Source organism: Lonchura striata, chromosome 36 (genome assembly GCF_050655825.1).
Source record: "Lonchura striata isolate lonStrDom1 chromosome 36, ASM5065582v1, whole genome shotgun sequence".
Taxonomy (NCBI): domain Eukaryota; kingdom Metazoa; phylum Chordata; class Aves; order Passeriformes; family Estrildidae; genus Lonchura; species Lonchura striata.
In genome coordinates this window covers 2,576,043-2,602,879 of record NC_140738.1, presented here as the reverse complement: position 1 = coordinate 2,602,879, position 26,837 = coordinate 2,576,043, and the positions used below count along the sequence as shown (strand labels likewise).

General features: G+C 49.9%; 1 protein-coding gene across 1 annotated transcript in view; it reads left to right on the top strand.

Annotated features, from left to right (window-relative positions):
- The first annotated feature begins 5,343 nt into the window (after nucleotides 1–5,343).
- The window catches only part of LOC146764021 (uncharacterized), a 286,790-nt gene continuing 265,296 nt past the window's right edge, over nucleotides 5,344–26,837 (top strand). Inside the window, exon 1 of the mRNA XM_085565394.1 lies at nucleotides 5,344–6,585. Coding sequence (XP_085421520.1) covers nucleotides 5,819–6,585 — 767 coding nt within the window. The 5' untranslated portion in view covers nucleotides 5,344–5,818. The remainder of the gene's footprint in view (nucleotides 6,586–26,837) is intronic.

The following is a 26,837-nucleotide window of genomic DNA, read 5'->3' as shown; positions in this document are numbered from 1 at the left end:
ACATTCCATGCCCCAAGTATTACTACTTTTTCCTAAGTTCTTTGTAATGTGATAATTTTCCCCCTTTTTCCTGCAGGTACTTAATTTGGATGGGTTATAACAGTGGCTGTTGACATGGGTGTGTGTAACAAAAAGGAACTTTGGTTTCTTTCCATGTGATACTTTCTGTAGCATTTGTGACACGATCTTGCTGCTATCTTAGAAGGGAAAAGACAACAAATGAGAGACAGAAACAGGAATGACAGAGGTCTGGCATGGCTTATACCCCCACCTCCCCTGCCTGTGGGGCTGCTGCCCACAGCAGGTACGTGTGATCTTCTCCCTGGTGAGTGCAGTGCTCAATCCAGGCTTGCCCTCTGTTTCCCTTGTCACTCCTTTTTTACTCATTTCCAGGCAAATTGTTTTTGACACCTTTTAACTGTGGTTTTCCACCATTCCTCAGGTATCTCTCAGTCCACAGGCATTGATAATTCCCATCTACAAAAGCAATTTATTACTTCAGTTTTTGAGGTCTTTCTGTATAGGGGATTGATTCAGTACTCAATACTTCTTGCCACGAGAACATAGATTTTGTGAGCTACAATGCCAATTATTCTCATAATTTAAACATTCACTTATAACCCAGCTGCCATGTCCAATATGGGGATGAATCAAATAAAGTATACAGCATAGTATTAATGGTAATTTCCCTTTTTGCCTGTACAAGTCACAGGCTAAGGCCAGACTATCAGAACTCTTTGACTCAAACACTCCCGACCCTCCTGTTTGAAGTGGCAGTGTTCCTCTGCCAAGGAGGTGTCGGAGGCGTCTCAGGGCTTATTCAGGCAGGGCTTAGAACCAGTGATGCAAGCTTTGCCTTATTTCTCAGTTAGGTGTTATTCTTTGTACCTGCCTTGGATCATTTGGGTCTTCCCAAACCATTACCACCCAGTCCTGGTTGAAAGTCAATTTGGTATCACCTGGTTTAGATGTGATAGTCCATTCCTCACGTTTCTTCACAAATTCTTTTATTTTGCTGGCATGAATTCACCCTCTTTTCCATGGTTGGGATTGCTGCTTTAGTAGTACCTGAAAAGGACTTCTTAATAACACAGTGTTAAAAGAAAAGAAAAACAATACTGCATTAACTTTCACCATTAGTTTTCTTCAAAACTTTCTGGGTTTAACTAAAAACTTTTTCTGTAGCTGCTTCTTCTTCTTGTATCCAGCTGTGCTAATTGCTGCAGAGGCCAATTCTTCTTCTTGTGAGCTATAATTAGTTAAATAAAAAAAAGACTAGCCCAAATTTAACACAAGATGTATCACATCTCTTGGTTTTTTGCTTTTTAGGCAACATCCAACTGTTTTAGTCTTACAGACCCATTCTTCAGAACAAAAGCCTCCTTTCCTTAATAACAAAAATCAGAAGGAAAAAAAAGAAGTCTTGTTTAAAAAAATAAAGCACATTGTGAGAGTCAGCTATCTCTGCTTTGATCTTATCTCTATTGGTGGTCCAGCTCTCCCTCTTTTTCACAGCTTTGCCTTTGACTGTACTTCCTCACTCCCCTCCCCTTGTTGTCACTCTGTCTAGCAGGAATGGGGGAGAACTTACAAATAGCTGCGGTATGGGAACTTTGGGGCGTATTTCCCTCTTTCTCTTTCTCTCTCTTTCCCTTTCTCTCTCTTTTTCTCTCTTTTTTTCTTTTTCTCTTTTTCTCTCTTTTTCTCTTTTTTTCTCTCTTCTCTCTTCTTCTCTCTTTTTCTCTCTTCTCTCTCTTTCTCTCTCTTTCTCTCTTTTTCTCTCTTTTTCACTCTTCTCTCTTTTTCTGTCTTTTTCTCTCTTTTTCTCTCTTTTTCTCTCTTTTTCTCTCTTTTTCTCTCTTTTTCTCTCTTTTTCTCTCTTTTTCACTCTTCTCTCTTTTTCTCTCTTCTTCTCTCTTCTTCTCTCTTCTTCTCTCTTCTTCTCTCTTCTTCTCTATTCTTCTCTCTTCTCTCTTTCTTCTTCTCTCTTCTTCTCTCTTCTCCCTTTCTCTCTCTTTCGCTCTCTTTTTCTCTCTTCACATTTCAACATCCACATTCCAATATCAGTCCACTTTCTAACATTAGTCCTACATCCTGGAGAGGTGAGTCTGCCAATCACCTCTCCCTCCTTTTTCAACTTCCTTACAAATTTAATTACTTTTGTTATGTGTGTTCTGCAGGCCTTTAATTCACGGCACCCTCCACCAAGGGCTACCAGCTACCCACAGCTGACAGTGCTAAAACTAAAGACTTATTTTGCTGTCACAATTTTCCATTCACAAACTTGAAAGGGTTGTAGGAACAAGGTAAACAAAAACTTACTTCTGAAGTGATCTTGCCTGCAATAAAAAATTTAAGGCAATGCTTGTTAGTGCAATGTAATTTGCAAAGAAGCCAAGGTTTGATTTGGGAAGGGCATCTGAGGACACAGAGCATGAGTTTTACAAATCTATAATTTGAAGAGGGAATAGACAAAATGTGGATACAGTGGGGGAGACAGCAAGTAAGGAATTTATCTCTGCAATACTCTCTTTTTGACTGCCAGGAGACACTCTCTGAAGGGGTTCTTACAGTACAAACAATAACTGGATGGGAAGAGGCACTCTTGAATTTAAGCTTTGGTGTCAAAATAGGAAACTGCCCCTGAGCACTGCAGTGCTGGAGCACCCTGCCTGCAAACTCACCAGAGGCAAGCCACTGCTGCCACGCTGCAGGGCTGCCTGCAGCACAGAGGGAACCATGGCCAAGCCCTCCCTGCAGGCCTGGGTAATCCACACAAGGAATCACAATTGCTTCATAGCTCTCTAACTCATTCAAGAAATAGGAAACTGTAGTAAACAGAGATCTCCCTCACCATCTTTTTCATATGTGTGTGTCACACACCCACTGTGATGCTGGAAGTAACAAATTGTTTACATTAGAAGATACTGAAACTTTTTCTTCATTTAGCTTTGTAGGTTCCCTTTTCTATATGTAGCCACCTCCCATTGTGGGAAAAAAGGAACCCTATTTTTTTACAAGTGTTTTGTATGCACAATTTTATTTGCTGTTCTAGATACACTGCAAGTAGTTAGCACTTCCAGAAAAACTAGCAAACAAACAAAACAAAAAAACTAAGAAAGCAAAACACATTTGGGTACATGAAAAAGGACTGGTTGGAAGGAAAATTGTTTCTCATTGACCTACCAAGCAGTTGGTGTTACCTTTATTTTAACTTTACACACTGGGAACACTTGATTGAACAGCCTGCATTGACTCAAATTAATAGCAGGTTTTGCTATGTCACAGCTGTAAACTAGTTTTTCAATCCTAGAGTACAGTAAGTTATGTATTTCAAGATAAAAATCACAAAGCAAATTGGAAGAAATTTAGTACTGCATGAGGTGTGCACACAATTACAATTAATTTACCTCTAGAAGTCAGTTTATGACTTTCCTCTACTAGGATTGCAGTAGCTGCTATAGCTTGAATACACACTGGCCAGCCTTGATTTACTGGATCCCACATCTTTGATAAATAAGCCACGGGTCTCTTTACTCCTCCCCACTCTTGAAACAAAACCCTATGAGCTACCCCCTTTTTTTCATTTACATACAAATGAAAGGGTTTTGCTAGTGAAGGTAAGCTTAAAGTTGATATTGGGGCTAGTTTTAACTTCTTTTTTCTTAGTTTTTCATTACCCTTTTTGATCCATTTTATATCATCTCCCTCTGTCAGTTTTTTTTATTCAAAAATTTTACTGCCTGTGTATATCCTTCAATCCACAATCTATAATATCCCAATAATCTGAGTATCTTTCTGATTTCCCCCTTTGAAGAGGGAGGGGGAAGGGATAGAATCCCTGTGTTTTAGTCTGGGTTGAGCTTCCAACTACCCTTACTAAGCAAGTGTCCAAGATATTTTACCTCTGATTCTACAAATTGCAGCTTCCCTTTTTATACCCTTAATCTTTTTTCCCCAAGAAAATTCAAAAGCTTTATAGTAGCCGCTCTAACTTCAGCTTCAGCTTCCCCAGAAAGTAAAAGATTATCCACATATTGGATAACTTGTATTTCAGGGGGAGTGGGGAAAGTTTGTAGTATTGTTTCTAAAGCTTGTCCAAATAAGTTTGGGGATTCTGTAAACCCCTATGGTAGTTTTGTCCATCTTAATTGCTGTTTTCTCCAGTTAGTGGGTCCTTCCATTCAAAATCAAAGATAACTTGCTCTCCTGGGCTAATGGGCAAGCCCAAAAGGCATCTTTAAGGTCCACTACACTAAACCACTGATGCTGGGGAGGAACTTTACTGAAAAGAGTATAAGGATTTGGTACCACTGGATAGCGGGTCTGAGTTCCTTTGTTAACCTCCCTTAAGTCTTGTACCAGTCTATAGCTCCCGTCAGGCTTCTTTACTGGGAGTATTGGGGTATTATGGGGAGACATACAAGGTTCTAATGTCCCATCCTTTATTAGTCCTTCTATTACTGGCTTTAAACATTCCCGTCCTTCTAAAGATACAGGATAGTGCCGTACATGTATGGGACAATTTTTTTTTCCTCAGTTGTAATCTTTATGGGGTCAATATTTAATCTTCCCCTATTTCCCTCCCCAGCCCAAACTTCCTTGTTAATTCTTCTTCCATCCTCCTGGCCTAGTTTTAAAAGTCTAGCTGTCATCTTCCCATCTTCATTTTCACCTGTAAATCTTGTCCCAATAAATTGCTACCTGCCCCTGGGACCAAGAAAACATCCCTCATCCAAAATTTAGTTTCTCCCTCTATTACCACATTTTTAATAACGGGTACTGTGAAACTCTCTCCTTTTGCTCCTGTTACTATTACGGTATCTTTGCTTACACTATAACCTTTTGGAATATTTAACAGAAAGGTTCATTCTGCCCCTGTGTCTACCACAAATTCCAATTCTTCTTCTTGGGGACCCACTCTTGAAATTATCTCAGCATTCCCCACCTGGACCCACCTGCGCCCCCCCTCGGCCCCATGGCCCCGCGAGGGGAATTTGGGGAGGTGGGAGTGGGGCAGCGCCAAGGCCGGGCCCCCCCGCGCTGTCCTGGCGGGAGCGGCTGCAGTGGGGACCGAGTGCGGGCGGGAGCGGCCGAGAGCCCAGCGCTGCCCCAGCCCGACCTGCCCCAGCTCCATCCCTGCCCCTGCGCTGGGATGCTGTGGGGCTGGGGGGAAGAGGGAGCCGGCAGTGGGTGCTGGGCCTGGGGGCAGGAGGAGAAGGGAAGGAGAAGCAGGCTTGAGGAACAGAATGGTCAAACGATGCAGGTGGCAGGAGAGAGTGGGATTGTGCAGGGGAAGGAGGAATAGCAGTAGGAAGAGGAGTGTGAGGAAGAGCAAAGACACAGGAGGAGGAGGAGAAGGAGCAGAAAGAGGAAGCAGCAGAAGGTTCCACCCCTCCCTGTGTCTGCAGCCTCCCCCCAGCCCAGGAATGCTGCTCCCTCCACATGCAGCAGGTGACTGTGGAGGGGGATCCACGATTTTCACGGGGTGAATCTTGGTGTTTCTGAGCTTTCTTGGGCTAAATGTTGGTGCTTTGGTTTTATGTGGCAGCTGAATCTTTATCTTTTGAAGGAGTTTTTTGCTGACTTGTGATGTTCGGGGAGTTTTTGATTTGTGTCTTGAAGTTTGTGGGATTTTTGGTCTGAATCTTGGTGTTTTGGAGGTTCTTACAGACACAGGATTCCCAATGACTTCCTGAGATGAACTTGGGCAAGGAGGAACCTCCAGTCCAAGAAGATCTTCTATTGTTTTTCCCTCAAACCAGGATTTGTCTTTGCCAGGGCGTGGCTGGATGGAGGAGGAGGAAAAGCCCCAGAGATGCTGCAGGAGGAGGAGCTGCAAACCCAGCCCAGGGAGCTGCGGGGAGGAAAGAGCCCCCTGAGCCAGGAAGGCAGGCGGAGATCCAGGCAGAGCTCGGAGCTGGTGGAGAAGCCTCATGGCAGGGAGAAGCCCCACAAGTGCTTGGAATGTGGGAAGGGTTTCAGCCGGAGCTCCCACCTGATCGAGCACCAGAGGATCCACACTGGTGAGAGGCCCTACGAGTGTCCCCAGTGTGGGAAGAGGTTTCAGAGAAGCTCCCATCTCCTCGTACATGAGCGGATTCACACAGAGGAGAGGCCCTACCGCTGCCCCGACTGCGGGAAGGGCTTTCAGCACAACTCCAATCTCACTGTGCACCGGCGCATCCACACCGGGGAGAGGCCCTACGAGTGTGGGAAATGTGGGAAGGGCTTCAAAGACATGTCTGGCCTGATGGTGCACCAGGTGATCCACACTGGGGAACGGCCCTATGAGTGCTTGGAATGTGGGAAGAGCTTTGGGCGTAGCTCTGCCCTGAGAACACACCAGCGCATCCACACTGGGGAGAGGCCCTACGAGTGTGGGGAGTGTGGGAAGAGGTTTCAGACCAGCTCCCATCTCCTCAGACATGAGCAGATTCACACAGAGGAGAGGCCCTTCCGCTGCCCCGACTGCGGGAAGGGCTTCAAGCACAACTCCAGCCTCACCGTGCACCGGCGCATCCACACCGGGGAGAGGCCCTACGAGTGTGGGAAGTGTGGGAAGAGCTTCTCCATGAGCTCAAAGTTGATCAGACACCAACGGAGGCATCACTAAAGGAAGTCCTGTGAGTGCCCCGAGTGAGGGAAGAGCTTGGAGTGAGGGAAGAGAGTGAGGGAAGAGCTTGGAGTGAGGGAAGAGGGTGAGGGAAGAGCTTGGTGTGCTGCTGCAGCTCCATCCCCCATGGGAGGATCCGGGCTGGATGATCCCCAGTGACCCCCATGGGGCAGAGCCCTGGTGCCCCCGTATGGGGAATAAAACAGAGAGTAAAGCAATGGAGCTGATCAAGGGGCCCGACATCTGAGGCCTGACTGAGCAGAAACTGTGGGAGACACAGACACAGTTTAAGTCTCCCTGGGCAAGAAGTGACCAGAAAAAATGGTGTGAGTCTTTGTGATAAGATAAATGTTCCCAGGTTACTGGATGTCTCGAAGAATGTGTAACGAATGAGAAATTGTTACCAAAAACAGAGCCCTCTATAAGCCCCATACAAGTAAATCCCTGTATAAACACCTGGTACACTCAGTAAAATTGGCTTTGCTCTAAACTGGGATGTCCCCGTCTCTCCATGGTGGATAACCCTGTTGTGGGTGATCCCCGTTGGGTGGGGGAAGGTGCTGGAGGGATTTCTTTCCCTTCTCCTGGTGCTGCCGTGGTTTGGTTGGTAATAAATTCCCTCCCTGTGCCCAGGCCGGGTCTGTTGTCCCCGTGCCGGTGCTCGGGGCGGGATCTCTCCCGTTCCTTCTCTGCACTGCCGGGCCTCTCCTCAGCCAATGAGAGAACGCGGTGGAGAAGAGTCAGCCAATGAGAGCGAGCGGGGCTGATGACTCACCAGTTGCCGGGCAGACCCGCAGCAGGCAGTGTTCCCCACCTGGACCCGCCCTCCCTGCCCAGGGCCGGCCCCGCCGTGGGGTCCCCCCAAGTCCCTCCCCAGTGCCCCCATGAACTGGGCTGGGTTTAACTGGGAAGCTTTACTGGGAACACTGGGAGCAGGCGGGCAGGGGCAGAGTGACAGCAGGGCTGGGGGGACACGACCCCCCCAAAATCAGCGTGGGGATGGAGCGGGGGTCCCGGCTGGGCCCAAGGCCACGGGGAGCGGCTGCGGCCGCCGGCGGCTCAGGAACTCTATGGGCAGAGAAAAGGGGGTGACACCGGGCTGGGGGCCCCGGGGAGCACACACACTCCACAGGAGGGGAGACACGACTCACGGGACCCCCCCAGACATTCTTGCACAGGTAGAACCCGATCCCCAGTGCCAGGAAGACAAAACCCAACTTGGGAGTCTCAGTTCCTGTCAGCATCTTGCTGCGGCAGCATCCAGCAGCATCTCTGGGGGTCCACAGGGGTCAGGATCTCCCAAAAACTCTCACAGACACCCAAAGGCCCTCCAAGCACCCTCCTGGTTGCTCCCAGCCCACTCAGGATCCCCTGAAACCTTCCTCTTGATCCCTTCCTGACCTCCCCAGGACCCACCAAAGCCCCTCCTGTCCCGCTCAAGATCCCACAGCCTCCTTCCAGTCGCTCGCACTGCCCCAGGACCCCCAAAGCCTCTCCCAGTCCCTCTTCAGTGCCACCAGGACCCCCAGAACCCCATCCCACCCTCCCCAATATCCTTCAAATGCCTTCTTAGCCCTTCCAAACCCACAACCTCCTCTCCCATTGAAACCAGGCTCCCTCCAACTCCCTCCCAGGTGGTCCCAGCACATCCCAGTGGCTCTCCCAGCACCCCCAGTTCCTCCCGTGTACCCCAGTGTCGGCTCACAGGGTGCTCCAGGCTGACATGCTCCACCTGGCAGGTGGAGGTGAGCCTGGCCCGGGTTTGGGTTTCCAGCAGCACCAGGAGCTGGTGGGTCCAGTCCCCGTTGGGGACCACGTTGGTGGCCACCACAGAGAGCTCCTGCTGGCCCTGGAACCACCTCAGCTGGATGGGAGCAGGCGGCCGGGGCTGGGCCGGGAGCTCGAGGGCAGCAGAGAGATGGACATGCTGGGAGGCAGTGGGAGAGAGTGGGTGTAATAAATAAAAAGGTCTTTGTTCATCAAAATGAGTGTTAAAGGAGACAAGAATTTGAACTGAGTAGGGAATGCAACTAGCATAGAAGACTGTGTAACTAATTATATACAAGTTAACTTTTAGGCCAAAGACAATCTGCAAGGAAGATGAGGAGCCTTCATTCCTATGACCACCAAGGGCAGTGTCCTGGGTTGTAAAATAAGCTTGTATTCTATTTGCCATCTGTTGAAGGCAAACCTGTCAGACAGGTTTTGTTATCTCTCTCAGAGACAATGGTTTGCCCCGTAAAGGCAATGGTTTGTTTATGCACTATTGACTGACTCCCTGCCGGGCTGGTAAGTGAGGGGAGTCCCGCCCAGAGGGGGAAGCCAAGCACTCTATTATGGTATAAAGGGGTAGCTTTTAGGGAGAGAAGCAGCTCGTTTTTTCTCTCTTCGCGGGATTCCCAGAGAAGCAGCTCTCTTCAGCGGCACTCGCAGCGAAGCAGCCGGCGCGTGCTGAGGCGACGGCGGCGGAGCTCAGAGGCAACCCCGGCGCAGAGGAAGACCGGCCCCACTGCCACCAGATCTTCAGAGGAAAACTATACCCTTCTAAAGATCACCACTGCAGCTGCAATTCATCAACCACTGCAAGGGGAGCAATCGTCCCAGCAGAACTGATACTGGCACCCCTCAGGTTCTGGACTTTTTTCTTTCACTGGTTTTGTTTGTACCGATTGCATTTGCCTTTTTAAATTGTTGTCTAGTTTTCTCCTAGTAAAGAATTGTTACTCCCACTCCCATATCTTTGCCTGAGAGCCTTTTAATTTAAAGATCCTGGTAATTCAGAGGGAGGGGGGTTTGCCATTCTCCATTACACAGGAGGCTTTGCCTTCTTTCACAGACTCCTGTCTTGTCGAACCAAGACAGGCAGAAAAAAAGACCCCCCAGGAACCAATTGTACCGGCACAGAGTGCACAGAGAGAAAATACGTCAACCAGAAATAAAAAGGGACTATAAAAACAAAAAGGTCAAAGGGGAAGGTGCGCTGTGGCAGAGCAGAGGCTCCCCAGCCGCCCAGTGCTGTTCGTTTGCTTAATACCACTTGCTTAATAAATTCTTGTTAATTGATTTATCTCTAATTAGCCTCCCCAATTGAATTTGTCCATAACAAATTCAGTGCCATGACTCGGATAAGGGCGACCGGGTGGGAATTCCTAATCAGGGAGGCACCCCGCTGCCTCTGCAGCGGCCCTGGTGCAGGCTTTTCCTTCCCAGGCCCTTACCGACGAACCCAAATTCGGTATTGAGCACAAGGGATACCAGTAACCCCGTAATCTTTGTGCACAAAGCCGGGCAAAGACGCAGGACAGCGTGAGTATAAAAGTGGGGATCCGCTGGGTTGGGTTGGGATCCCAGGACATAACGCGTGAGACGTCCTTGTAGGACGAGGCACGGGCAGAGCTCTGAGTAGTGCGGTTTGCAGAGCCCGCGAGGGGCTGGGCACCAACAGGGGCCGCGAGTGTGTGTGTGCCTGAAGGTGTCCTGGGAGATGGGGCAGAGGAAAAGCAAGGCCTCTGCTTCCATGGGGACGGGGACCCCGGTAACGCTTCCCCAGATCCCCCCTGACAGTCCGTTAGGTCTAATGATAAAATCTTGGGATGAATATCCTTCAAGGAAAGGGAAGGCTAGGGCAAAAATGATATATTATTGTATAAAAGAATGGGGAGGAAAACAAATCTGTAGTGATAATTTATTTTGGCCAGTGTTTGGAAACTTCAAGGACTCGATTTGCCAGGCATTAAACATTTATGTAAACTCTAAAGAACCTTTTGATATGGAAGAGAGCAAGTATGCTGCTCTCTGGATAGTGGGGGAAACAAGAGCAAAACTTTTTGCCTGAAGCACCCAGGGAGGGAAAAAGAAAAATAAAAAGCCTGAGGAAGTTCCAACTGCACCCCCTCTACCATACATCCCTCCTCCTCCTCCTCCTCCACCTCCACCAGCACCACCTGCAGTCTACCCCGATTTAGATCAAGGGGGAGATTTTGATAACCAAGAGGTAGAAATCCCAGAGCCTGTCCCTGAGGAAAATCGCTGCATTGTTCATAGTCTAACAAGGGGGGAAAGAGAAAGGGAAAGGCAAGCTCTATATCCATGAAGGGAAGTAGCTTTGGGAATGATCCCTAACCCCAGTGCTGGTCAGCAGGGACAACCAACCCAAATTCTGGGAATAGGTTATGTGGAGGTACCTCTCAACTCAGGAGATGTGAGGGAGTTCAAGAAAGAAATGGGAGCATATGGGCAAAACCTTAAAGGAATTTTCTGACCCTATAGCCGGGACTTCCCATGTGAACAAATTCAGAATCCAGCGGAGGTGGCAGAGTACCTGAAAGATAAATGCCATGATAAGTCTAAGGAGAAAAAGATCATTGCAGCGAGCTGGGCCCTCACATATGTTTATCACACCCTGCTAGATACTGTAGGGCAGCAGACAGAGGAAGGGGGGCAGGGAGATAAATCATCAGCGATCCCAGTCACTCAGGCTGCAGCCAACAGCCCCGGCTCGAAGCCAGCAGCTAAACCAGACGGTGAGCCTAAGCCAGCAGCTAAACCAGACTGTGAGCCTCAACCAGTGGTTGTTGCTATGAGCACAATGGGCCAGTGATACCTCAGGCCATGAGGGCAGAGATGCCACCTACAAGTGGGCACGAGACCAAGGGGTGGATCTAACCATGGACAGTATTTCTCAGGTGATCCATGACTGTGAGACCTGTGCTGCCATCACAGGCCAAGCGGGTGAAGCCCCTGTGGTATGGTGGGCGGGGGTCCAAGTACAAGTATGGGGAGGCCTGGCAGATTGACCACATCACACTGCCCCAGACACGCCAAGGCAAGCGCTACGTGCTGACCATGGTAAAAGCCACCACTGGATGGTTGGAAAGCTACCCTGTGTCTCATGCTACAGCCCGTAACACCATCCTGGGCCTTGAAAAGCAGGTCCTTTGGAGGCATGGTACCCCTGAGAGGATTGAGTCAGATCATGGGACTCATTTCAAGAACAGCCTTATCAACACCTGGGCTAGGGAACATGGCATTGAGTGGGCGTACCACATCCCAAACCATGCACCAGCTGCAGGCAGAGTGGAGAGGCACAATGGACTGTTAAAAACCACCTTAAAAGCATTGGGTGGGGGATCTTTCAAAAATTGGGAGCAACATTTAGCAAAGGCCACCTGGTTAGTTAACAGCCGAGGTTCCACCAGTCGAGCAGGTCCTGCCCAGTCTGAGCCCCTGAATATAGTAGATGGAGATAAAGTCCCAGTGGCACATGCCAGAGGTTTGTTAGGAAATCAGTGTGGATCAATTCTGTCTCGAGTACAGACAAACCCATTTGTGGGATTGTCTTTGCTCAGGGACCAGGTTGTACCTCAGGGGGATCTGATTGTGGGGTGAGACTCATGTGCAAATATCACTGTTTGCTGGATGGTGCTGCCAGTGTCTGTACACAAAAACACACAGACATGAGACAGAAGGAAATGTGTGTCAAAGGTTTGAGCAAGTGAAATAGAAGGAAATGTGTAAGTGTCAAAGGTTTGAGTAAATGAAAGAAGTTTTTACTTGATGAAGATTATACATGATGTTGAAGATATGGAGATAAGGGGTGGAATGTCCGAGGGTGATGTTATGGTGTTTGTATCTCCAATCGTGGGTTCTGTTCATGTTTGATATTCTGTTCTGTGCTCTCAGAACTGACTCTGAAAGTGAAGGTTTGTTTTGCCTTGTTATCAGCCGGCTCACCTCCCCCCATGGTCTGCTGTCTAGAAGAGGCCAGTGCTGGCTTGCTTTGCTTTGCTTGCTGGCTTTTGTTTGCTTTGCTTTGCTTTTTTTGCTTGCTTCTGCTTTTGCCTTTTCTTCCTAGTTAGTTTAGCTGAGCAGTCCAGTTCTTTGCCTGGACTGTTTCCTTTCCCTTTCCCTTTCCTGAATACCATCCAACCTGCTCTGGACTGGGACCTGGGAACCCCGAGGAGCACCGGGAGCCTGCGCTCTGTGATCTGCAGCAGCCATCCCCAGTGTCCAGAGCAATCCCCAGCGCCCAGACCTGGGCAACCACCCCCAGGAGAGACTTTCTGGATTTGTCATCTCTGCAGAGTGGTGAAAGAGTTTTGTTGTCATCTGATGTTGTTCATTTTTTTACTGCTGGGAAGGGTTTTGTTTGTTAAATAAACAGGTTCTTTTCCACTTCTCTCAGAGAAAATTCTTCCCAAATCAGGTGGGTGGGGAGGGGCCGTGGGGGTTTGTTTTCTGGGGGCTCCTTCCAGAGGTTTTTCTCCCAAATTTGCCCTAAACTAGGACAAATATTTTGCTGCCCATTTCGTGTCTGGAGAGAGTGAAAAAAAAAAAACCAACCTGTTCTAATCATATTTTGGTTCCAATTACTTTGTGTTAGTATGGAGCAGTTACTGGCTATGTTGTTTGAATTCATAGTGTCTTTTAGAGTGCAGGCCTGTATGTGTTTCTGGTCCCTAGGGTTTTTTGAGATCTTAATCCCTCTATGGTCCCTAGGTTTATTTTCTTATTCAGGAATAGCTCCGGTATTGTCCCTAATATGTAGTTTTTGTAGTAGAAGGGCACTGACCAGAATATCCATTGGGCTGGGCTTGGGTGTCATGGCTTTCAGGGGTTTATGAAGGTGCTGAAGTCTGTTCCAGGAATGCATGGCTCATGGTCATGGTTGTGCAGCCAGTTTGTTAGAGGGGAAGCAGGGGATGAGGCTTTTCAGCCGTTGCTTTCCTTCTTCTCCTCTGAATCTCTTAGCTCCCTATTAGAGAATGTTCCGTTTCCCCTGACTGTTAAAGAGACCATCTTCCTGGTGTTTAATCTGGTAAGCTTTCTCTACACAGTCTGCAGTCTCTCTAGAATGAGGGCTGAGATTTCTAGGGGGGCTGAAGAGACCCCTGACCCAGGAGTAGACCCAGGTGTGAGAAATCCTGAGTGGTGTGGGAAATGGGGGAGACGGGAATTGGCACATAGACTGTTTTCCCACATTCAAATAGATTTTACTGATTTGCCTAAAGTAGGAAGGTATCAACACTTATTGGTGATAATAGATCACTTGACTCACTTTGTAGAGACATTCCCTACCTCCAGGGCAACTACACAAACAGTAGTAAAAATACTATTAGAAGAGATAATCCCCCGCTACAGACTAGCAGAAGTAATAGACTCAGACAGAGGGCCACACTTTGCCTCCAAAATAATTAAAGAAGTAGTTACAGCTCTAGGAACAAAGTGGCAACATCATACACCCTGGCATCCACAAAGCTTGGGTAAAGTGGAAAGGGTAAATGGGAAAATTAAGAAACAACTAACTAAATTGATGTATGAAACACAGTTATCTTGGGTAAAATGTTTACCTTTAGCCTTGTTAAATATAAGAACTCTGCCCAGAACCGATATTGGAATTTCTCCATTTGAAATGCTTTCTGGGATGCCTTATGACACGGATTCTCCTATAGATCACCCTGAAATAAGTAATCAACAAATTAACCAATATGTCATGCAACTTATGAAGGCTCGGGAAGGGCTTAGAAGAGTTGGGTTACTAGTGCAACAAGCTCCTTTAGACCTAGCAATCTATAATATAAAAGCAGGTGATAAGGTGTTAATAAAAACCTAGAAAGAAACCTCACTAACCCCAAATTGGGAAGCCCCCTGTGTTGTTTTACTCACTACAGAAACTGCAGTCAGAACCGCCGAGAAGGGGTGGACCCATGCGAGCCAAATAAAGGGAGCGATTCCTGCTGCTGCCAAAGAGCCCTGGAGAATAACCAGCCAGCCCGGGGACCTTAAGTTCACATTTAAATGGACTGAATGGACTCAGTAAGAATTGTACAAACCAGCTGGTAGAGTGGGATATTGGACTATGGATATCCTATAACTAATGATTTTAGAGTATATTGTGCAAATAAGGATAGTGATTGTTACCCTTTTGTATGCTCTATTTGTAAAATTTGCCAGGAACGGTGGTGGGTCCATAGTTACAGAGGCACTCCTCCTAGGGGTATTTGTAAAGGTGTTATCAGTTAGAAAGAGAACTGACAGAGTCAGTCCTAAGGATTGGAGAAGAGAACGGGACCCTACCAAGGGAATCCCAAGAGTCGTGGGAGGTGTTTACTAAGGGGGCTAGACCCGAAAATTGTTGTTTCCACTCCAATGAACCAATTCCCTTAATTGTTCAAATTATAAAAGGGAATTGCTGGAAAACTTTACCTGGGATTCAGTGTGACTCACCACAAGTGAAGGATAAAAGCTGGGAATCATTCAAAAAGAGGCAACAAAAACAGAGTAAGGGTCCTCCTGAAGAATATCCTTGCTCCGAGAAGATGGTGCGCCTCGCAGCTCGGAGCAACCGAGTCGGCGAGCGAGGCAGAGGGATAAGATGCGGTGGAGGAAAGAGCCCTCAGACTGGGACAATTCAAAGTATTTCAAGAACTGCCTCAAGGATACTGATCTCCCAAGGGTAAAGGTGAGCCTGACAATAACATGTCAAAACAAACACTGGGAATGGGGAGATAATGATAATCAAACCCTGGGGCAGTTTGGACTCCACCCTTGCTGGCAAATTCTGTGCATATTAGTTATATGTTGTACCTGGCCTGGTCAAGGGGACTATGCACACCAGCCAGTTTTCCCCAGCAGCAGCTACAGGCAGTGACCCTAATTATAAGGTAGGGATGGTGTTTCCTGGTTATAGAGGAACTGGTAGGGGCTGGTTGGACTCTGACCGAAATAGACCAAGGGAAAGTTGTTAAGCATAATGCCACCACTGTAGCTCCCATTTTTTTGTTACTAATGAGGACTTGGTAAACTCTATGTGGAGATGGAGTAAACCTGAACTCCGGGCTACCTATTGGTGTCCTAGTTCCAATCGTGGGGGGGGGATATTGAAATTATCCTGGGGAATATCTGTGTGGGTATTGGGGCTGTAAAGCCATAGCAACTGCCTAGGCTGTCACCCATCCAGATAAATTTTTAAAGGTCTCATGGTACCCTGAGAGGTGCAAAATTCCAGAGTATGGCACTCAAGGATAAATTCTGTATAAGGGAGATTGCAGGTTATTGTTGTTACTAAGTTTAACTTTCAAACCTTGCATTTTTAATAAAATCATAGGCATTATAAAAGGAAGACTAGAGGCAGCTCATCTAATGCTTATTAGAGATGGGTACGAAGCATTGCCCAGAGATTCAAAAGCAGATAAAATCCTGGTCTTAGGCTACCAAAAGTTAAAGTGTTTTAATGAACAAATTGGTAAAGAGAAAAAGGAGGGATTGTAATAAATAAAAAGGTCTTTGTTCATCAAACGAGCATTGAAGGAGATAAGAATTTGAACGGAGTAGGGAATCTCAAGATGTGGGAGGAGAAGGAGAAAGGGGGGGAAACAGCAAGTATTCTGCTTAAGAATTGTGCAGAGGTAACTAGCATAGAAGACTGTGTAACAAATTATATACAAGTTAACTTTTAGGCCAAGGACCATCCGCAAGGAAGATGAGGAGCCTTCATTCCTATGACCACCAAGGGCAGAAAAAAAGACCCCCAGCAACCAATTGCACCGGTGAAGAGTACATCGAGAGAAAACACGTCAACCAGAAAAAAAAAAGGGACTATAAAAACAAAAAGGTCAAAGGGGGAAGGTGCGCCCTGGCAGAACAGAGACTCCCCGGCCACCCAGCGCTGTTCTTTTGCTTAATTCTGCTTGCTTAATAAATTCATGTTAATTGATTTATCTATAATTAGCCTCCCCGATTGAATTTGTCCATAACAAGCCTGACTAGGGAAATGAAAAAAAATTAAAGTTGGTGTATTATCCAACACACATGTGCAGAGCAAGCCCCGGCTGCTGAGTCTCAGGAGAAGGCTGAGGGAAATGCACCCACTACGTCCCCTCTGCGACTCACTCGGCATCTGGTGAAGAAGTTCGGATGCCTGCAGGGGTTGCTTGTCTCCTCTGGGTGTGTTCTTCCTTCCCTCTGGGAGGGCCTTAATGGAAATTAGTTCCATTTCTCCTGCAGACCAGAGTGGCAGGGAGTCACTGCAGGCTGGTGATACTCTGATACAAGGAAACGGGTGTGCATACAAACCACGCAGTGAAAAGCCAGTGTCCATAAGGGAGCCAGAGGAGCCCTGCATCTTTATTTGAATAAAGGGAGAGAGTCCATGGGGACATCTGCTGCTGGGGTTTTCTCTCTCAAAGTTTTGGAGGACACAGCCCCCTTTTAAACTCCTGGCCACATGCTGCCCTCTTCCTTTCCCCACTGGCTGGGGTACCAGGCCAGGGGACTGCAGGGACCTTTGTACCCTCTTTTCCTTCTGCAAGGTATTAGTTCTGGTCTCCATCCAAACTGTAATAGATAGATAATGAGATGATTGGCTCTCACAATTAAGGGATGAATATTGTGTGTATCTTAAGAGAAGCTTTATTGATGTAGAGTTATGTTATTGTGATTTGTTGTTTAGATGTTCTCTGTTCTCCCCACAGTCCCCTTCCCCTCCACTCCCTATTGTTCCCACATGGAACAGGTGGGCTTTCTAGGACAGGTAGAAAGAAGGCATGTGTGGTATTCACATATCCTTTGAACAGTGAGAGACACAGACTTTCCCAGGAAAATCCTGGGAAAGGCTGTGAGAAAGCTCAGAGAAAGAAAAACAATTATCTTCATTTGCTGCATCTGTTGTTTGGCACATGTGTAATGGAGATTGTTTACCAAAGAGGGGTTTCTTCATTGGACTCTGGTGATGGTGTTTTGATTTAATTTGACCAACTGGTGCCACTCTGTGTTGCCTGTCTCTAAGGGTCATGGGTTTTTCTTCAGGATAGCAGTAGTATAATTTTTAGTATAGTGTAATATAGGACAGCTTAATAAATCTTTTGTTCAGCCTTCTGCAAACATGAAGTCAATGCACGTCATTCCCTGAGGTGGAGGTCCACCACAATAGGTGTCGACATATACCCCTTGCATGGGAGAGTTAGGAAAGGAAATGCTTGTTGCTGGGGGAACACGATGTGACAACACCTGACCTTCAAATGCAGCTACAAGAAATAAATTCTACCAATAAAGGGCAAAGAAGGGTTGACTGAGAGACTTTGGGAGGGGCCAGGGTGGCTGATGCACCCTCCAGGAATGTGAAAGGTGAAGCATCAATCTTGAAGATGAGGCAGCCACCTGGCAAGCAGCCATGGGGCAGGGGCACTTCCCAGGCCTATTCTTCCATATTTATCCTTCTCTTATGTTTTTGTAAATGTTTAATAAACATTTTAAAATTTTTTAAGTGAACAGTTGTTTCTCACAAAACCCAGTCCTAAGGTGAGATGGTCGTGTGTCGTGGTTTGACACGGGAAAAGAATTTTCTTGGAAGGAAGAGGCCAGTCCAGTCAGGGGTCAGGTTTGGATACTGACACTTGGGGTGACCAATTGAAGGTGGACACGCCTCTGAGAACACAGAGGGGTTAAAAGCAGAACTCCCAGGAGAACTCACTCTCTTTGGTTCCGGTCATTGGAGAGTGCAAACCTCCCCTGCCCAGCCATGAGCTGGGTGGGGAAGGGGAAGCCATGTGGCCTGCAGAGGTAGGCCAGGGGGTGAAGGGTCTGAAACCGAGCTGGGCCAGTTCCTGCGGACGGAAGGGTGGAGAACGTCTGAGATGTCTTTGTTTCCCCCCCCCAGCCTAGAGGAAAAGACATAGAGAGCCTGCAGACACCCGGGAGTTTGCCAGCAGAGGAGAAGGAGGAGGAGGGGGGAGATACCCAGCATGGGAACGGGAGACAGAGTCCTGGGCCGAGAGATTTCAGCTGTCCGGGGAGTCCGGGAATTTTAACCCTTTCCTGTGAAATGAAGGCTTTGTGAAATATTGCTCCTCCTCAATTTGAAGGAAAGAGAGACAGCCAGGGACCTCAGTTGTTAGGGAAAGAAGGTTGTGGGGAGATGATGGAGTGGCTGTTGGCTGGACTCTTCTTGTCAGCCATAGACTGAACCAACTTCTCCAAGAGAGACTGCATTTTAGGGGGATGCAATGGTGAGCCAAGAAACTCCTCCAGCAAATACCAGTTCAGGGATGAACAGAGGTCAGCGGAGGAGGGTGTGATGATGCTCTCCGTCTTCAGAGAAGAAGAGAAGGCGATCTCTGTTCTTGGACCCCTGGCCTCAGGGGAAAATGGGGGGAACTGTAGTCCCAAAATGAGACACTGGACTGTTGTTCCTGTTGGTCCTTGGCAAAGCATCCTTAAAGGGGCCCTATAAGCAGTCTCTGTCCATGCACGGTGGTGAGAACACTGTGACATGGAGAGGAGAGTGTCAGACTGGCTTGGTGTGTTTGGGCGGTGCCATGTATGACATGGAAAGACAAGAGGTGGCAGCTGTGTTTCCTGGGGGTCTATGGTGCAAGGGAGACTCCTCTCTCCCCTGATGGACTTGGTATTGATTATGTGGAAGGGTGAAGACTTGATTAAGGGTCCAATCGTGTCTCGCTGTGGTTTGTTGGAGGTGGGTGGTGGGAGGAGGAATGTTTTGAAAGGTTTTAATTTCAAATTTTGTGTGTGTTTTTTTTTTCCTCCCTTTTTTTTTCCTTTTATAGTAGTAGTAGTGTAATAAAGTTTTCCCCTTGTTATTAAGTTTGGCCTGCTTTGCTCTGTTCTCAATCGCATTTCACAGCATTCAATTGATAGGTTACATTTTCATGGGGGCACTGGCATTGTGCCAGTGTCAAACCACGACATCGTGTTACTCCTGACAGAAATGGGCTGTTCTGCAGCCTGTGCTTTTCCGTACCCTGCTTTGCTCTTCAGGTGGCAGATGCCTTGGGCAGGTTACTCCAGACACACGAGAGTGCCAGGGTAGGCCCAATCCCTAAAGCTCTCACAGAGCTGTGCTTCACTCCAAATTAGGTAATCATGAAACGGATTTTAAAGACTGTAGCACATCTGCAGATTCAAGGGATAGTAAAGCCAGTGCTGCACTCTGAGAAGTAAGTCCACAGTCTGAGTCGTTGATGTCATTTAACTAATTTGCAGCTCATTGTGATGATGATGCTGATAGTATCATAGAACATTTCCTTTTTTTTTCCCTCCCCCAAATAAAATGGTGCCATTCAGCTTCTGGAGAAAAGAACTCTCAAAGGTGCAGTTTGGCAGTCATGGAGGCAGAGGTGGGGGAGAGACAGATATGCCCTGGAGGGATGCTCTGGTGGGCTCCAGCATTTAAACAAGCTACTTTGATACAAAGACTGGGCCATTTTCAATACTAAATGGCTGCATTAAATGGTTTTCCAAGCCTTATGCTGGCCAGAAAGCTTTTAAAGCCCGTGGGAGTTTAGCCTCCATGAGAAAGGCAGTATCAGTTCCTGTGCCAGGTGAGACATAGTGTTCAAAAGCTCAACTTGTGTTTAGAGAAGCCACCAGCCTAATGTAAGCAAGGCCAGAAAGCTTCTCCAGTCCTGCTGAGCGGGTGTGGCAGAGCTGTTGTGTTTCACAGGAGCGGGGCAGCAGGAAGCTGAGCGAAATCCCCACTCTGTGACTGAGGCACTTTGTGCAGAAGCAAACAAAGATGGTGACTTGTAGAGATTCCTGCTGTGCTCAAAGTTTGCCTCTGAAGACTGAGAGGTGATCTTGTCAGGAATCCCAGCAAACATCAGGGAAAAGGTTTTAGGTTAGTTGTTGTGATTAGGCACAAGTCTCTAGTGAGAAAAGAGCCTCTGAAGCAGGCTGTGAGTCATAGGGTGTCTTAGTTCTTAGTAGAGCATAGATCACCAATTAAATACAATTTTAATTTTTATTCTAGAAATGTAAAAATATTCTAAGTTTTTCTGAATTCTAAAACTACTTTGAAAAATATAGAACTGCTGTGGGAAAAGGGACAAAATATTTGGAGAATTCTCTATGAAAAATATTCCTAAATCTTGCAAAACGAAAAATAAATGCAGTAGCTGCTGGCCTCAGGAGCCCAAAGCCCAGCTGCTGCCTGCCCAGCACTGGCTGTGCCCAGACAAGCAGCTCCGCCAGTGCTGGTAGTAGCAGCCAGGGACCAGAGCTGAAGCACAAAGATGCTGCTGGAGTCAAGCCCTACCCTGGCAGGAGGGCTGCACCTCCTGCCCTGACTGGACACCAGGGTCAGCACCTTTGGGGACAGAGGGTTCTGTTATGGGTGGTGGCAGCATGTCCCCATCAGTAAGTGGGTATTGCAGCTGTGGAAGAAATGTTGCAAACTGGCTTGGGGATGGCTGATAACAGGCGCAGGTCACCGTGACTGAAGTCTTCGTCGGGTCTTGTGAAGCTGCAGAGGCGCTGCTGTGGAGAGAGGAGTGGCTGAGGCCCCAGCTGCCAGTGGCACACAGGGACCCTCGTGCACAGCAGGGCCCAGAGCTGGCAGGGCTCCCCAGCACGGCTGGAGTGGCTGGCACACCTTGGCCCAGCTGCACAGCTGCCCCTCGAGGCCCCGGCGAGCAGGGGACGGCTCTGGGCAGCTCCCTGGCCAGGAGCGGGCCCCAGAGCGCCTCTGCCTTCCAGGGGCAATCTCGTCCCCGCTCTTTCTCCTGCCCACCTTGCTGTGCCTCTGCCCTGTGCCCCTGGGGCTGCTCTTGGCCAGGCAGCCTCAGGGGGAGCCAGCACTGGCTGCAGCCCCAGCGGCCCCCCAGGACAAGGCCCAGCAATGAAGAGGCCAAGGAAAGCACTGGGCGGCAGCAGAACCCTCAGCAGAGTTCTTTGGGCAGCCATGGACTGGCCACAACTCCACTGCAGCCTGACTGGAAATGTTTCCCATCTACATTAGACTTTTAAAAGAAATTGTTTGAGGGAAAGATGATGAAAACACTCACCATTTTCTCTTCCAGTAACAGCAGATTCCAACACAGGGCAATATGAAGATAAGCTCCAAAAAAAGCAGACCTGCAATTAACTGTAGCACACAGTGTGTTTCCCAATAGCAACCACTTCTGAGGCTGTTCTGGACATCGGGAACAGGTGTTGTGGGGCCGGCTGCATCTGTGGGAGCAATGGGGAGCGTGAGCCCGCGCTGTGCTGCACTGCTGAGCTGGCAGCACCGTGGATACAGCCAGGGCGTTCTCTGTTTGCCCAGAGCTGGGGCCTGCAGGCACCTTGCCGCCCCTTGGCACAGGCTGTGCCTCCCAACACAGCCCAGCAGGCCGGGAGGAGAGCCCGGGGCCAGCGCAGCTGCTTGGGCCGTCGCTGCTTGGAGGGACAGGGGCCAAACCCATCCCTGAGCAGCCCCTGCCAGCCCTGGCCCTCCCTGCCCCGGGACAGCTCCCCCAGCCCCAGGGGACAGAGCCAGGCCCTGTCAGGACCCAGTGCAGCCCCTGCCCAGCCGGGAGCCAGGGCTGGCTCTGGCCCTGGGCTCGCAGCAGGGCTCCTGCTCGGGGCTGCTCCTGTGCCTGGGGCCTCTGGGCACTCAGGGCGGCTGCGGGAGCAGCTGCAGCTGGAGGGACGTTGGTGCAGAGTCCCGATTCCCCGGGGCTGCCAACGAGCTCCAGAGGCCTGGAAGCCCAGGCGCCTCCAGCTTTGGCTGCTGCCAGGCCGTGCAAGGGCAGGGCCTGGGGGAAGAGCTGCTGCCACACAGCCCCGCCGAGGGCTGAGCCCGGCTGAGCCCGGCATGGCAATCACCTCCTGTGCCTGTGCCCGTGCCTGGCATCGCCTTCCTTCCTGCAGCAGAGGCTGGCACTGAGCCACTCCTTCCTCCGGGTTGTACCGCCTTCTGCAGAGATGTTTGGTCCATTACTTGGAAAAGGAAGAGAGACAGCTGGATCAGATGGAACCATCCACCATTAAGGGAAGTGGCACCTTCAGGGGGCAAAGGTTTTCAAAGTCATGGTTAAGGATCAGAAAAACATCTGGGAATTGGCACTGGGACAGGGGCCTCCCTCCATCAAGCATCTGCCAGGCCTGAGCAGAAGTCATAAGGGGATGGCCCAGGGCGAGGGCACACACGTGCATGATTCTGTCCTGGCACCTGTAGTGATGCCCCTCTGGCCGAGCTTTGGGCTCTGAGCTGGCAGCTCTCACAGCGGGAAAGGCCTTGACCTACCCTCAGCATCTCCCAGAGGCTCCATCCTGAACGTGGGTTGGGAAGCCAGATCACTTTCACTAGCAGGGTTATCTGCAAAGAAAGGCAGGACAGAACATCTCCTGCGATGACACTGTAGGAGATCCTCAGGTTGCAGCCAAGGCTCAGCCCCAGGGCCCAGCCCTGGGCTCGGCTCCTTCCCTCTCTGCTCCTCTCTGTGGCTGCACAGAGCACACAGAAGGACAAACTGGCATTGCGCACAGGAAGAAAACTGACAGCTAAATGCTCCTTCCTCCCACTGACAGTGATCCTGTGGGATCAATCAGGGCTCTAGAAGGGAGCTGTCAAATTTTCCTGAATCCATCTAACTTGAGATGGTCTTAAGGGAAAGGGCAAATGTATGAGCTCTAGCCACCTTGTCACTGTCTATTCTGTGAGAAAAGGGACATTGAGAATTTACCTCCAGCATTTCCCAAGAGTCTCAAGCCGTAATCCAGCAGGGCTTCCAGATAATCCATGTTCTGATCCCAGTCTAGAAGGGAGCAAAGATCAGAACCATTTCCATGGTGTGCTGGGATCCCCTTCTGCCTCAGGGAAGGGGCTCTCCAAGGGGGTTGGGGAAGGTCGTGGGAGCCTGATGTGAAAGGATAAGGCTGATGCTGCAGAGGGGTCTTGGGAGCTCTGGACTGGCTGCTGATCAATCCCCATCCACTTTGCAGGCCCTGTGCAACATCCCTGGAGAGGAAACTGGAGCAGCACGGGGCCCATGGGGATGTTTCATTTGCACAGAGGAAACTCTCTTTAATCCCTGGGGAAAACTGCAGCAGGCAGTGCTGCAAATATCCCTTCCTAACTCCCTCCCTCCCTCCTGTCCTACCAACTGCCCATCATCCTTCGGCTGAAACAGCTCCCCTGTCACAACAGGAGATGGCAGAGCTTTTACAGGACACCCTGGAGCCTTGCTCTCCCCCTCTGCCCTTTCCCCACCATGGGCACCCCGTGCAGTCGCTCCCAGGTCTCGGGACATGTCTCCCACGGAGGGACCCCAGCAGGACTGCTCAGTACCCGAGTGCCCTGAGCATAATAATTCCTCTGGGCTGTGCCGGCCCTGTCTGAGCTGTGCACGCACTGCCAAGCAGCAGAGAGGGCAGCTCAAGGCTCAGCAGGGCGCAGGCCCAGAGGCTCAGCAATTACCTCCTGTGACTGTGCCTGGCATTGCCTCCTTTCCTGCAGCAGAGGCTGCCAATGAGCCACTGCTTCCTCTGGGAAATGCGGCCTTCAGACCAGCTTCTACATCCACTTCTGGAGAAAAGACACAGGCGGGGCTGTTCCACATAGTGGAGTTGGCATCTTCAGGAGGCAATGCTTGTCAAAGGCAAGCATGGTTAAGGATCAGGAAATCTCTATAAAATTTCTGGGTAGGCTACGACCCACTCCCTCCTCCAAACTGCCACCTCTCCTAATCTGCCTTGAGACTGGGAAATTGCAGAGGAACTCAGGGTGGGCATGGGCTGTGGTGGAATTTGGGCTCCCTGTCAGCTGGTGCCAAATGCCTTCCTGCAGAGGCTGGGGAGAAGCTGCAGCCAGGCCAGCCTGGGAAACAGCCCTGCAGGGCATGAGAGCAGCAGCAGGGCAGCGAGGCTGCCATGGATCCCTTCCCACTGTGCCGGGCACGGCCTGTCCAGATGTGCAGGGAAAGCCCCCGGCTGCTGAGTCCCAGGGGAAGGGTGAGGGAAATGCACCCACCTTGTCCTGCCTGCAGCATTTCCTTCAGCATTTGCCTCATGTTTTCGGATGGCTCATGGGGTTTCTTGCATCCTGTAGCTTTGTTCTTTCCTGTCGGAGGACCTTAGAGCAAAACAATGCCATTTCCCAGGAATGGATCCCGCAATACCAGTGCCCAGCCTGCGGGATCAGCAGGGACACACTACTCACCCCTGCGATGGGAGCTGGGCTTGTGGGTAGTAATCAGCAAAGGACCCGGGAAAGTCCTCCCTGCAGCCACACCTGTAACTCAACAGCCACAGGAGCTTCTGCCATCTCTGCAGATCGGCACGGGCAGCACTGAGCCGCAGGAGCAGTGAGGGGATGGCCCAGGGTGAGGGCACACATGAGCGTGATTCTGTCCTGGCACCTGCAGCGATGCCCCCCTGGCCAAGCTTTGGGCTCTGAGCTGGCAGCTCTCACAGCGGGAAAGGCCTTGACCTACCCTCAGCATCTCCCAGAGGCTCAGTAATGCGTATGGGTGGGGAAGCTGCACCACCTTCACCAACAGGTTCAGCTGCAAAGAAAGGCAGGACAGACATCTCCTGTGGCAATGTAGGAGATCCTCAGGCTGCACCCAAGGCTCAGCCCTGGGACACAGCCCTGGGCCCTGCCCCTTTCCTCTCTGCTCTTCTCTGTGGCTGCGCAGAGCATACGGAAGGACACACTGGCATTGCACATGGGAGGAAGATGGATAGCTAAATGCTCCTTCCTTCCACTGACAGTGATCCTGTGGGATCACTCAGGGCTCCAGAAGGGGAGCAGGGAAAAGTTTTCAGCATTCTTCAACTTTCAACAAAAATGGAATGTGTGAGTTCTTGCCACCTTGATACTGATTATGCTGTCAGGAAAATGGAAATGCAGAACTTGCCTTCAGCATTTTCCAAGATCTTTAACGTGTCATTTACCAGCACTTGCAAATAATTCAAGTCGCGATCCAAATCTAGAGGGAAGCAGAGACCAGACCCATTTCCATGGTGTGCTGGGATCCCCTTTTGCCTCCGGGAACTGGGCACTGCAAGGGGATCAATAAGGCTGTGGAAGCCAGGTGGCAATGGGCAAGGCCAAAGATGCACAGGGGCCTGGGGAGCTCTGGGCTGGCTCCTGGTCACTCTCCACCCTCTTTCCCTGTCCTGTGTAACATCCCTGGAGAGGAAAATGGGGCTGCCCAAGGCCCACGGGGGGTCTCTCCCTCCTACAGAGGAAACCCTCCTGAAAGCCCACGGGAAAACCATCCCCAGCACTTCCTGGGGAGCAGGGAGCGCTGTCCTGGGAAAGGGCAGCCAGGCTGCCGGCTCACCTGCTCCCCGCGCTTGCAGCGGAGCAGCCTGGGCAGCCCTGGCAGGCAGGGCCACGGCCAGGAGGAGCAGGAGGAGGAGGCGCAGAGCAAGAGCCATGGTGCCTTGCCCTGTGCCAGTCCCGCCGCTCTTGCTGCCACCACTGTCCTGAGGCCGCTGTCCCAATGTCAGCACCGCTGCTGCCACCGCCGCTGCTGCCGCAGCAGTTGTGCTCCAGGACTGCCTGCTCGGGCCTTGTGGTGCTGTGCAGCCACGGGGCTCTGGGACCTCTGTGACCTCAGAGCCCGCTGTGACCTCAGTCTTCTGTGACCCAGAGCCCTCTGTGACCTCAGCCTGCTCTGACCCCCAGAGCCCTCTGTGACCTCATGCTCTTAGCTGTACCCCCAGAGTGTACCCCCTTCTGTACAAATGGACTGCCCTGACTGTAAAGGTTTTGCTTCATCCAAGGGCCATTGCTCAGAAAAACCTTCAGGGACACAGGGTTTTGTTTGGGTGGAGGCAGCATCTGCAGAGCAACAAGCTGGTAATGCAGCTGTGACAGGGACATCAGGCATGGGCATGGAGATGGGAAATGAGGGCAGATGTGTCCCTGACTGAGTTGTTTGGCCGTTCTTGGAATTCTTTGCCCCATTCAGAGGAGTAGTTGCTGAGAGAGGAGGTAGCTGAGGCCCCAGTTGCAGCTGGGACACTGTCCCGGGGTGACTTTATGATGCTTATATCCCCATTTGTCAGTTCAGCCCAGAAATAAGTTTTGCACCTTTAAAACTGGTTCCAAGAGTGAAGGGGGAGGCAAGAAGAAGCACAGAGTTTATTGTCAGAAACCGCACTTGCTCCCCCACATCCTTCTCCTGGACTCTGCTGTCTGCAGACAGACAAGACAGCAGGAGAGAGCTCTCCTTTGCTTTTTAGTTAGTATTTAGCTAGCTGAGGAAGGGAATTTCTCTGGACTGTGATTTTTCTTTTTTCGTGAACTGTTTCAACCTGCTCTGGACTGAACACCCAGAAGAGCCCCAGCAGCTCACACCTGTGGCCCACCAGGCTGGGCCTGGGCTGCGGCATTTCCAGGGCCAGAGGGACTGATAACAGAATGAGTTTGCAGAGCCACAGCCCACAGAGGGGACTTTCTGAGTTTGTAATTTCTTCTATGTGGCGAGAGGTT